The sequence below is a fragment of the Rattus norvegicus genome, chromosome 9 (genome assembly GCF_036323735.1).
Source record: "Rattus norvegicus strain BN/NHsdMcwi chromosome 9, GRCr8, whole genome shotgun sequence".
Lineage (NCBI taxonomy): Eukaryota > Metazoa > Chordata > Mammalia > Rodentia > Muridae > Rattus > Rattus norvegicus.
The window spans coordinates 118,162,361-118,174,808 of record NC_086027.1 but is presented as its reverse complement, the minus strand read 5'-3'; the positions used below and the strand labels follow the sequence as shown (position 1 = coordinate 118,174,808).

The window sequence follows — 12,448 nt, the reverse complement described above, 5'->3', positions numbered from 1 at the left end:
CTCTTCTTTCTCCTCCTCCTCCCCTTCTCCTTTTCCTTTGTTTTCCTAGGTAGGGTTACTCAATGTAGCCCAGGCTGGACTTGAGTTCTTTTTCTTTTTCCCCCACCTTTGGGATAGGGTTTCTCTGTGTCCCTGGCTGTCCTGGAACTCGCTCTGTAGACCAGGCTGGCCTCAAACTCACAGAGATCTGCCTGCCTCTGCCTCCAGACAGAATTGAATTCTTGATCCTTCAGCCTTGGCTGGAGTTCTTCAACTTTAGATTCCTACATTCAAAAGCAAAGTCATTTTGGGGACTGGCTGAAATGTTCAAGGAGCAGGGTGAAATAAAACTGGTGAAAGGCAAGACCTATGACGAGGTTAGCAAGCCATCAGACCTCCGTGCCCTCAGGAGATTCTGTCACTTCTTGAACAGTCTCAAAGGCAGACTTTATTGTGTTATTGAGTGACTTATGCACCCACAACGGAAACGATGCCTACCGCATATTCATTTGCAAATCTGACCAAGGGGGTCAGAGGAGACTGGAGAGGAACACTATGAACATGGTTGACATTGATTGACATTGATGACATCAAGTCCTCTTTGTAACACAGAACCCAGTGGACAGTGAACCAGACAAATAGTTGCCAGCGTGAACTGTGGAGGTGAGGACACAGGCCTGCAGTTTAGATTCATGCCTGTCCCTTAGGAATAGTGCCACGGTGGTAGGTCACTGAACGGAGGTGGAGAATTTCTTTTCTCTTTTTTTTCTCCTGCCTCCCCCTGCCCCCTGCCCCCTTTTGTGGTGCCGGGTATTAGATACACACACACACACACACACACACACACACACACACACACATACTGACCACACTTTCTGCCACTGACAAAGGCTCCGAATCCCCAAGTACACAGTTTTTTTTTTTTTTTTGTTTGTTTGTTTTTTGTTTTTTGTTTTTTATAACGGTGGGAATGGAATTAGAAACACAAAGCACAGATCTGGTTTTAACTTTAGGACTCTTTGGGAACACAAAGGGGTGTGTGTATGCGAAGAAACGAAAGTGGTTAAAATATGTATGTGCGAGGGGCTTATAGCAATCCGTACCTAACCCTTAGCACAGTGGAGAGATAGTAACCCCTAAATCAAAATGCCAAGCTCCTGTGACTATCAGTGTGAAAGACTTCAGTTTTTCCATTCTGAAATCTTTTAGACAGGGTCTCCCACAGTCTGCTCCGCACCGGGCAGGAGTCATAGTGTGTAGGTTGCTACAGTGAAAGTGAGGAAGGAAACTTAGTTGCTGAGTCGCCTACTTCCAAAGAACCAGTTAGATTTTGGAAGACTGGGGCTTCAGGAAACACACTCGGGCCTGAAAGCAGTGCATTGATTATTTTATTAATTTCTTCTTTTTACATGATGGGAAACGTTCATCTATTTACAGGTTGTTATTTTTATTTATTTATTTTTTTGTCCACACACAGTCTAGGTAAATAAGCCTATGAAATTCCAATTCAGAAAGCCATAAAAATCTTCCCCAGCCCTCCATCTGAAGGCTTTCAAATAAACCTTTTCTCCCCAAACCAAATTAATTTTTAAAAATTACATTAGGGAATTCAGATATGCTAATGATTTACATTCCAGTTATTTAAAATATGCATCTAGACATGTTCTTAAAAAAGAAATGGTAAATCACAAGGGCTTAAATTAAAGCAGTACTTCACAGCAAAACATTAAGGGAACATCTATAAATAACAGAAATATATTACAAATAAATTAGTTCTATTTACCATTTCAAATATTAAAAATCTTTAATCCATTTCTTCATCTCTCTTTACAAAAAGGTTATGTGAATTGTATGGAAACATCTGCAAAAAATATAATAAATACTTAATTTCTTTGAATGTATTTTTGTTGTTGTTGTTTTTGATGAGGGAGACAAACTTCTTTTGTAATTCCCCCCGCCCCAAGAAAATGCCCAACACCTTTATACCAAAGTTAAACAAAATAAGTAATTTTCCAGGGTACATACATTGTTCATTATGAACTAAAAAACATCTCTACAAATTACATCAAAAAGAAGAACGCAATAAAGGTTCCCGCTGTCAGTTTCCAGGTTCCAGTGGGTAACAGGCTGTATCGTGTGTGTGGGGGGTCATGTACTAACAACAATAATTAGCTTTTTTTTTTCTTATAAAGTGTTTTGTACAGTTTAAACTGTGTTTCTCAGGAAGGCAAAGGTTCTGATGCCCTGCAGGCGTTCAGTGAAGAGATTTAAAATTCTTACCAAAAATAGCTTATGAATATACAAATGCCATTCGCTTAGACAAGATCAATAGGCCTTCTCTGGTCTCTCCTTAAAATAGCCTTGGCTAAATCGGTCCCCAAGGATAACATTGTCGAAGGATCTGGAATCCCATCAGAAACTGATCTCAGCATTACCTCAGGGCAAGGGGCTGCAGTAGTAAGCGAGGGGGTCTAAGTAGGACTAGGATGGACCAGAATGAACACTGCTTCCTGTGAATTCCATGTCTTTCCTGGATAAGTGTGACCATGGGCTACCCAAGGTGGAAGTTGGCCTTACTCCTGAATGCTTCTGATCTTACATTGCTGCTCCACTGTCAAGAGTCTTTTTTATTTTTATTTTTTTGAAACTAGCAAATACTTGAAGCTCAAAAATCTCTGCTCCAGTTGGACACAGCGCTGACTTTGTCTGCCCTAGTTAAAAGTTGTTGGTGTTTTGTTTTGTTTTTTTTTTAATAAGTTATAGCCCTTTTCTTGTAAACCGCAGCAGTAAACATTTGTGCCCTGTTGATAAAGGTACCTCAAAGCTTCGATGGCTCTGAGAGGTAGCGAATTCTCTAGTGGTTTTAGAATATGTCTGAAAATACTGGTCGCCAGAACCCATCGCTTCTCTTAATTTTGTAAAGAAAATTAAATTAGCACCTGGCTATGACAGTGGTTTTTTGTTTGTTTCTTTTCTTTCTTTCTTTCTTTTTTTTTTTTTAAGCATCTCTGATGCAAGCATTTTTTTTTTCTTTTAAGTCTTTTGTTTTTCTATGGCAAGTTTCTAGTTCTTTAGGTTGCCAGCTTGAAATTATACAGCTGATCCTTTCAGAATGCCACATTCTGAATGCTTAAACTGCTACAAGGAAAGGGCATTTGAAGACTTCGTCTGGAAGCTAGTGCACATGGCCATGACAAAACTGCAAGCCAACAGCGAGCCTGGAACCCACCCAGACGTTTGGATTTCTATCAGCGTTTATGAATGCCCTACTGCCCTGACTCCTAGTTCTTGACCCCTTGCATATCAAATGACTTCTCTCATTAACTGGAACTTCAGAATCATAACGACAGTTCTTTGGAATGAGGCAGCATGTCAATTGGGGTAGAAAACCTTTTATTTTATTCATTTGACATAGAACAAAAATCCTGTGCTGGGGAACAGGTGAACTCCGTACTGGAGTGAGAGGAGACCGAAGGAGAAAATGCCCCCGAAATGTGAAGGGCTGGGTTGAACTAGACGGATGTGTAGCATTCAAAGTGTGGCGGGAGTACGGGAACTCTCCTCTGGAAATGGCCTTGCCGCCCCTCGGAAGCAGAAGCTTTCTTCCGTGTGTGAAATCTTAAGTGGCCCCACCAGGATGAACACGAAACTAACAGAACCAATTCCTTCCCACCCTCCCATTTGAAAATCATTGCCATGCCATTATAATACACAGAGTACAAGAAGAGTTGATTAAAAAAAAAATTCAGGTCTAAATTTTCTTAAGATAAATAAATGGATTCCTTATAGAGGATCTTAAACCACCGGTGTTTCCTTTTGCCTTAACTTTCTTCGTTTTATTGCCTTTCAGAATAGATTAATTTCCCTGAAAGATCGAATTTACAATCTTCTGCTGATTGAAACATTTGAAGCTGCGGTTGATGAAGTACCAGTGAGGCAGTTTGTACAGCTGCGAGGGCACAGATGCAGGGCACCTGCGCGCTCCGCCCTTCTCTCCTACATACCCAGGCCCCCAACCCTAGGCCAGCTTGGTCCCCTCTGTCACTTTGATTCCAATGAGATGGTAGGATTTCTGAGATTAGAAATAAAGCGCTCTTTGCTTGTAAAAATAACCGTTTGGGGGCAAATAAAGGGAGTCGGAGCCCTCGTTTCTTTCGCGTGGAAGACGGTAAGTCCCAAAGGATCACCCTATGTAATACTGGGTTTCTGAAATACCCTATGGTTTTATATTGCTGAGTTCTAGGGGCACACTAGCTTGAGAGAACTGAGGAGGGTGAGTGACCTACAGGTGTCGTTTCTACACAAGTTTGCTTGGCCCAGAAAATAAAGGGTTTGGATGTCTGCATGAGGCTTCAGGACTGGGGAGCGAAGCTCGGTGGAGAAGATGGGCAAAGTGGTCCAGGAAGCGGGGCGGCCTGGGGACGGCTCCTGCGAGGTGGACAACTACGCCACGACGGTGGCGGTCACTGAGCTCAGAGACGGAGGGGGCGGGGAGACGGCCGAGGGCAGGGATGCGGGACGGTCCTCGTCGGCCGCGCTCAGAGCCGGGTCTGCGCCTCGGGGATGTAGATCTCGATGCTCTCGGCGCTCTCGGTGGCCGAGTTCTGGCGGACTGATGCTGCGCGCTTGGCGGCCATCAGGCGCTTGCGGGCCTCCTGGCGCTGCGAGCTCTCCAGCGAGCGCTCCCGGATCAACGGCGCGGGGCCCTTCGCCGGCTTCTTTGGCACTGGAGGAGGGGCCCTTCGCTCCTGATCAAAGCAGAAGGTTCAGGACATTACACAGCTTCTCAGGACAAGCTTGGGAAAGACTGGGATAGGTCAGTAGTCTGAACACACACGCACACACACACTGCTGCTTTTTGCAAACCTAAGGAGGTTAGTTCTGATCTGCACACTGTATTTACGATTCCTCTTCTTTGTTCTGTTTTGGGTATTAACAAGAGTCAGGGAAAACACAATCTCTTATGCTTAAGGCCGAGGTTAACGCTGGATCGCAGAACTAGGTCTTTCCACGGCAGGATGTGGGCATTTAAAGTGCACCCCCTGCAAATGGATCCCTGAACCTCACAGTGAAGGTGGTTCTCTCTGTGTACTCCAGACTCTTCCTGCCGCTAAGGATGGACCAGAAGAGCTCAACAGCTACAGAATTATTTAGAACTCTGCATCAGGTAGGAGCTTGGTGTAAAGACTAAAACCCTGTCCACCCTCTCCCTGGGCCCACTCAGTCTTCCCTTCCACCCATTCCTAAACAGCCAGATGAGATTATAAGACTGTAATCTCGGCTTCGATGGTGCCACCTGGAGTTACACCCTTTTTGAACACCACATAGGAACACATGGCCATGGGTCGATTGTACAGGGTCGCTGGGGAGGAAGACTCTGGTAGTTCCTACTCAGAAGGATCTTTCCAGAACTTCAGTCCCTAGGGGGGTCTCAGCTTGCTTGTGGTGGCCCAGAAGTTGAACACAGGACTGGAAAAGGTCGTCCCTCGTATCAGCAATCCCTGAAACAGTTTTTAGAACTTATCTATTTTACTAAAAAGTATAGCCACCCATCCGGTAGGCATGGTAACTATACATCGTGGAAAGAAAGCACAAGGAGGTTGTTGGGAGGTAGGCGTTGAACTTTCAGGCCGTGAAAAGGTCCACACAGGTCCATTTTAAAAAGAAGACCCTGTATCCTTATGAAATCAAATGTGAAGCTTATCATGTAGGGACTGAATCTCCAACTTAACCTTGATGCTCAGTACAGCAGCTCCTCCTTGTTGCCAGGGAGAAGTTCGAAGTTAGGAATTGGTTACACTAGGATTCTCGGCCCATGGTTGTTTAAAATGGAGTCTGTGCTTCTGAAAGGTCCCACCACCCTAGTCTCTTCAACATATATACATACATACATATATATATATATGTATGTATATATACATATATTTCCTGTCAAGTTCATGAGATGATGAAAGACTGGTCATAGGTAAACTGCATTTAAAAAAAAACGTAAAAACTAAGCTAAATAATTTATTATTAGGTCACATATCAGAGTGAGTCACATGTAACGATTTCTTTGCATCACTTTAATGTCTTCGCTGTGGGGTAACTGGTGGACAGTTTTTAAAGTATGAATATTGGAAACTTTTTAGTCAATTTTTCTTTCTTTGCACACTTTATTATTATTATTTTTTTTAACAATAATGTTAAAGAGTCAGTAGGAGAGAAATTAAATGGAGCGGTACTAAGCTTCCCGAGTGTGTACACTTGTGCATACTTTAAGACCGGTTTAAAAGCCTGGCTAGCAGATGGTTACACACATAAAGGAAACTAGATAAAGCACAGTGCTTGGCTTCCCAAACAAGAGGCCACACACACATCAGTAGATCCTCAAGCCCAGTTCTAAACCCCTCCATTGGATGGTCGTAGACTTGGGGATGGAGGTGGTGGTGACAGCATTTGCCCTCCTTAGAGACGGTCCCTTGGGACTGGGTTTGTCCTGGGTGCCCACTGACCCTGCACACTTGGAAATGATGGGCAGCAGTGGGTTGCTGCTAAGCTCTTTAGGGGCAGAGCTCTCATGGCTCTGAGGGAATGGCTGTCCCCGAGTTCGGAGGTTACCTCTTGTAACCATTTGACCCCAGGTCACAGGAGAACAAAACTTACTTAAAAAGTCATCCAGGACAGATCAGCCTGGGTAGGTGGACATTAGAGATTTGTAAAATGTGGTGGGACTACAGCAATCAAATATCAATTGTTGATCAATTAAGAGAATTTAAGTCTTTATTTCTAAGCTGTTGCATGCGGATCCCAGGGAACAGTGTCCTCCCCTCCCCACAACCCCCAGGCATTCAATTAGAAGTATTAAGTTAAAAAAGAAAAAAAATCCCAACACTTCTAGTGACCGTAAGCCTCATAATGAGAGCATTCGAGACTCGGAAATCAGTGGGGCGACTGTCAGTCTGTCTGTCACTCAGGGTTTCCTACTGTTTCTTAGAAACACATCCTGAAGGTGTAAGGAAGTTCAACTCTTGTTCTTCGGAGCCATGCACTGAAGCAATCATTTATTTTAGTTTAGAAAGCATAACTGGAGGCAGTCCCTCCCAGTGTCTAACCTGGTTTAACTTAGAGTTTAATTAACCAGAAAAGAAAAAGGAGAGAGAGAGAGAGAGAGAGAGAGAGAGAGCAGAGGAGGAAGAAAGAAAAAGGAATAAAAGGTAAAGAAAAGCCACATTCCCACTTCCCAATTCACAAAGACAGGTTTTTCTTCAAAAAAAAAAAAAATGCCTGAGACACATTACAGATACTGTCCCGAGTGATTAGCATGTAAACACTGTCATCACAATGAAATGACACAGGGTACCAGCTCCATTTCACATTGTAAACAGCAGGACAGAGTGTAGCAGCCTATTTAGACTGTCCAGTGTTTGTGCAGGTTTTTAAATGAACCATACAAAATCTACATTGTTCTACCTTCTTGTCAAGAGGATCCATCTGTTTCCAATTATTGGCCTTTAACTGATGAAGTTCATCAAATTTCATACTAATGTTTTCTATGGACAACTGCAGCATGTCCCAAAACCCCGCCAAATCCTGGGAAGTGGGTCTCGGGTGAGCATTGGGATTCTGTGCAAAAGAGAGAAAAACATGGATGCTTTTAGAGGCGGTAGGATCAGAAAGGCATTTTCAAACATTTCAAAGAACCTCAGGAGGTTGGGTTCCTTTTGGCTCTTTTGACATGAGATAAAAGTGAGGCTGCTAATGGTAATTTTCTGCGTGCCCGCATTGCATTCCGTGATCTTCAAATGCCAAGGTTATTAAGTCCCTCTGTCCTTACAGCGGGGTGGTTGTTTCAGTCTGATAACTGAGGAGAGTCTAAACATCAGAAAAGTCCCTGAATGTGTTATCTCTCTCTACTGGATGTACTTAAAAACACTGTATTTCATTTACAACTTCATGCCACACGGTTTAGTCAGAGAACAGAGGAGAGTTCTCGGATAAGTTTAGTTTTAAGACTCATGTTGAGTGAAGTAGTAGGGTACAGAATCGCTAAGCATAAGGTATTTTCAAAATACTTTGTGGTGGAAAGGCTTCTTTGATGCTAGAGACTGAGCCAGGGTTTACATAGTCGAAGTGATCAACCGTGGAGACATATACCTAGTCTGAAACTATTGCATGTTTAATAATTCAGATATTGTTAATAAATATGATATAGAATAATTTTATCCTATGACACGTTAGAATTAGCTGGTTTTAAATATAGCAAAAGTTAGAAAACATTTATACAAACATATATGTTGGTAATAATTTCCTTTTAGAATAATAAATATCTTTCAGTGTTTAAGAACTGACTTTTTAAAAGAAACTAGCCTTTTTTTTTTCCTTTTTAAGATGTATTTATTTATTATGTATACAGAATTCTGCCTGCATGTATCCCTGCGGGTCAGAAGAGGGCACTAGATCTCATTACAGATGGCTGTGAGCCACTATGAGGTTGCTAGGAATTGAACTCAGGACTTCTGGAAGAGCAGTCAGTGCTCTTAACCTCTGAGCCATCTCTCCAGTCCAAGAACAACTTTTAAAAGAATTACTCAAACATGTTATTATTATCAACTGGACATAGTTGTGCATGCTTTTAATGCCAGCTCTCAGGAGGCAGAGGCAGGCGGATCTCTATAAATTCCAGATCAACCTGGTCTACACAGTGAGGAGAGCCAGAGTTACATAGTGAGACCCTGTCTAGAAGAAAAACTCCAAACAAACAAAAATTTATTACTATTATTATCTTGTGTTTATGTGTATGTCCATATCATAACACGCATGTGGTGGTCAGAGGACAACTTTAAAAGTTGATTCTTTCCCCATGAGGGTTTCAGGGATTTAACTCATATCATCAGCAAAGTACCTTTAACTATCAAAGCCAGCTGACCAACCCAAGAGCTGACTTCTCTTAGTTCGTTTGCTTGGGAGCTGGCTGGCTGCGTGATTTATGCTGGCCCAGAAATCTCTAACCTCCGGCCTCGGCCTGCAAGTGCACATTATCACATCTGGCTCAGGGTGACTTTCTTTGACTCTGTAGTCGGGCATCACTGTCATCGTCACCAACACCCTCTGCCAAAGCAGCTGAAGGTATCATCGGCAGAGAGTAAGAGTCTTCCTCCCTTCCCCGTGTCGGGAGCTCCTAGTGCCATTTGTGGTTAGTATGAAATAACTGTGAATGAATCCTTATGTCCTATGGTAACTGGGGGCCGGCTTATACAGAATCAGCTTTTCAGAGAGTAAAGATTGATGGCCATCTGATTGTTTAAAGGTTGGAACTGACATTTACACCCGGGGATGAGCTAGGATGCTTGGCCTCATCCCAAATAAATACAAAGAAAGACGCTGCGTGTAGCGTTCCGAGACTACCTATAGTTTCTTGGCATTAGATAGAGATTCTTGGGATCTTGGCATTAGGTTCTCCTGAGATTCTTGGAAGTAGATTCCTTTTACAGTTTCTTTTCTTTTCTTTTTTTTTTTTTTCCCGGAGCTAGGGACCGAACCCAGGGCCTTCCGCTCGCTAGGCAAGCGCTCTACCGCTGAGCTAAATCCCCAACCCCCCTTTTAAAGTTTCTAAGTGCTTGGTTCAATACTGAAATCTGTTCTAGGGACGGGAATGGGTGTGGCTTTGTGGCGCGCGCGCATGCGCTCAAGCCTCAAGTTCAGCCTTTAGCGCCTAGTCAAACCAAAATAAAACAAACACAACAAAACATAAAAAATATTCCAGGGACATACTACTTGAATGAACGAAAGCAGTTCTTTGTAGTATTTTGACATGGTAAGCAGCAACTACAACAAAAGTCCGTCAAGGGGTATGGTGGCAAACACCAGAAATCCTATCAGTAAGTTGCTGAACCAGGAGCATCCCATAATGTGAGGCTACATGACAAAAACAAGAACAAAAGACCTGAGGGGATAAAACAAAAAGAGACCCCTCAATTTTCTGAACACATGGTAGATTTGATGAGGCCCTTCTCGATAATTTATGATTCTACAAATATTTAGCCTTATCCATAATGGAACTTGGGGGTCAGTGACATTTTCTTAGTCACGGGTTTTAGTGCTTTATTGTTTTAGCACCCAGGGTTTCTTGTCTGAGATCCTTGGGTCCAGATGTTGAGATGTCAGACTTCATAGGGGTTGGGAAAGTTTGTCTATCTGCACTCAGTGAGATATCTTAGAGACAGAATACAAGTCAATGTGAAAGTCATGTATATGTCACATATACCCAATATACACAGTCTGTGACTGGATACATCTCCTGTATTTTGACAGTATTTGGCAATATTTTGACATTTGCCTGCATTTTGACAGTAATATGTTATATGAGGTCAGATGTACCAAAGCCTTCCTGTCCCCGGAGTTTCAGATTTTAGAGCATCATTTCTGATTTTGGATTTTTTTTTTTCTTTTTTTGGTTTGGGTATGTTCAGCCTACAGTTCTGTAACCCAAGCTTCTGTGGCAGTTCCTTAGATGTGCTTAGCTTAACTCTGTCATGAGCAACCTGGGCCTTGCCCCAAAGGAATCTCTTTGCCCCATTTTGTCAAAAAGACAAATGAGGAGTAATAAAGAGGTCGGGAGTGGGAGCCATCTCTAACCCAGCTGTTGTCCGACAGTCAGAGTCATATTGTACAGCGGCTGAGCCTAAATCAGATCATCTCTGAGATTAGAGGTACAGGAGAGAAAGATTACCTCCCCCCCTCCCCACCCCCGGCCTCACCCCCACCCCCACCCCCACCCCAACCCCGTGCCCGTTTACTTATGTTGGGAAAAAAAAAAACAAATTTCATCCATTTGCTCTGAGCTTGAGAATCTAGTCTGGAACAAATGTGTTCTCAAAGTAAAGAACTGTCTTTCCCCTCTTCTTTTCCTCAAAGGAAGAAAAACTAAAGAAAGAACAAGCTCAGGGCTGGAGAGATGGCTCGGTGGTTAAGAGCACTGGCTTGTGTGTCCAGAGGTCCTGAGTTCAATTCCCAGCAGTGACTCGGTGGCTCACAACCATCTGCTGCCCCCTAGAGTCACTTTCATTCAGCTGTGGTGCTAAGAGGACCGACCACCAGGGATCACCACTACTCCCTGGGATGACTCACTCCCTCTGCCAAAATGAGGTTGGGGATTTAAATCCTGCGTGTGAGATCCATAGGTTCAGTGGCTGAACAGACAAGGGTTTGGACCGTAACTACCTTTTACTATGGACTGGTTGGTAAGTTTCTCAACTTTTATGTCCATTTACACACACACACACACACACACACACACCCGTAAATCATAAAAATAATGGCACTAGTGAACTCCACATGGCCATTCTGGGGAGTTAGCCAGGGCATCTGGCACGTGTAGGTGCAGGACTTCTTCAGGAACCTTGTTTGAGCAGCACCAATGATCTTCCTCCATTGGCGTGCACTTACTTTAATCGAGACTCTGCTAGTTCGTCACATAAATTTCTCTAGCGGACACTGACTAGAGGACACCACGAGGAACGAGGAAATGTCAAAAGCTGACTGTCCTGTTGGAAACTTAATTTCTAGAAACCAGCACACATTAAAAAAAAACACAACAACAAAAACAAACAAAAAAAACAACAAAAGGAAAACCAGTTTCTGCAATTTCATCTTTAAAATGAGCACAATATTTATGTTCTACCGTGTAGTGCCCTCAGAAACTTGCTTTTTTCAATTCTCTTTTTACATTTATTCAGTGTGTGTGTGTGTGTGTGTGTGTGTGTGTGTGTGTGTGTGTGTGTATAGAGAAAAAAAAAAAAACTTGAACTCATGTCATCAGGCTTGTCAGCAAGCCCCTTTAGCAAGAAGCCATCTTGCCATCCCTGGACTGGATTCCTTTGAGGAGAGAACACGGTGCCTATGACGCAGAGTTAAGATTCTAAAGCCCTGTCAGTTGGGGTCATTTGGATGCCAACCGTGTTTTCAGTTGACACACATCAGTAAGCTCCCTTAGATTTGCTTTGTTTTAGAGTCAGCCTGACCAGCAACTGAGCAATGAAAGCTGTGTTTGTAGAGCCGCTCTTGGAGGACATGGGCCTTTTAGAGGCCTCCTCCAAGAGACTCTTGACCTCTGTTTCACCGCCAACTTTGCAAATGCTATTGCTGTTGTTACTGCTGCCTTTGAGGTCTTTTCCTTCCTTTGTGTCTGTACGTCAGAGGTAGATGGAGCACTTGCTTGTCTCGGGGTGTCTAATCTACATTTTGTGATACCCCCCCCCCCCAACCTCTGGCTTTTGAATGGAAACAGAAGTCACATCAGGAGACACAGTTACTGATTTTTTTTTTTTAAAGAAAGACTGTCATGATTATTATCACTGTAATCGTATTTAGGAAACAGCGGTTTGTTTCGTATTTTAATAAGAATCAGAAAATCGTATGAAATCTAGGAACATGGAAGGTTTTTAACACAGAAAACCAGGATATGGAGTTTAAACTTGATCCTGCCCTA

General features: G+C 43.0%; 1 protein-coding gene across 24 annotated transcripts in view; it reads right to left on the bottom strand.

Moving 5' to 3' along the window:
* Positions 1–1,345: 1,345 nt before the first annotated feature.
* The window catches only part of Dlgap1 (DLG associated protein 1), an 869,320-nt gene continuing 858,217 nt past the window's right edge, over positions 1,346–12,448 (bottom strand). For 21 of the 24 annotated variants that reach the window (XM_039084190.2, XM_039084191.2, XM_039084189.2 and 18 more), the window contains 2 exons: positions 7,432–7,584; positions 1,346–4,727 (listed from right to left, as the gene is read on the bottom strand). In XM_039084190.2, coding sequence (XP_038940118.1) covers positions 4,518–4,727; positions 7,432–7,584 — 363 coding nt within the window. In that variant the 3' untranslated portion in view covers positions 1,346–4,517. Of the gene's footprint in view, positions 4,728–6,023; positions 7,585–12,448 lie in introns of those variants that run through there. The other 3 variants (XM_063267703.1, XM_063267704.1, XM_063267700.1) reach the window with 1 other exon arrangement.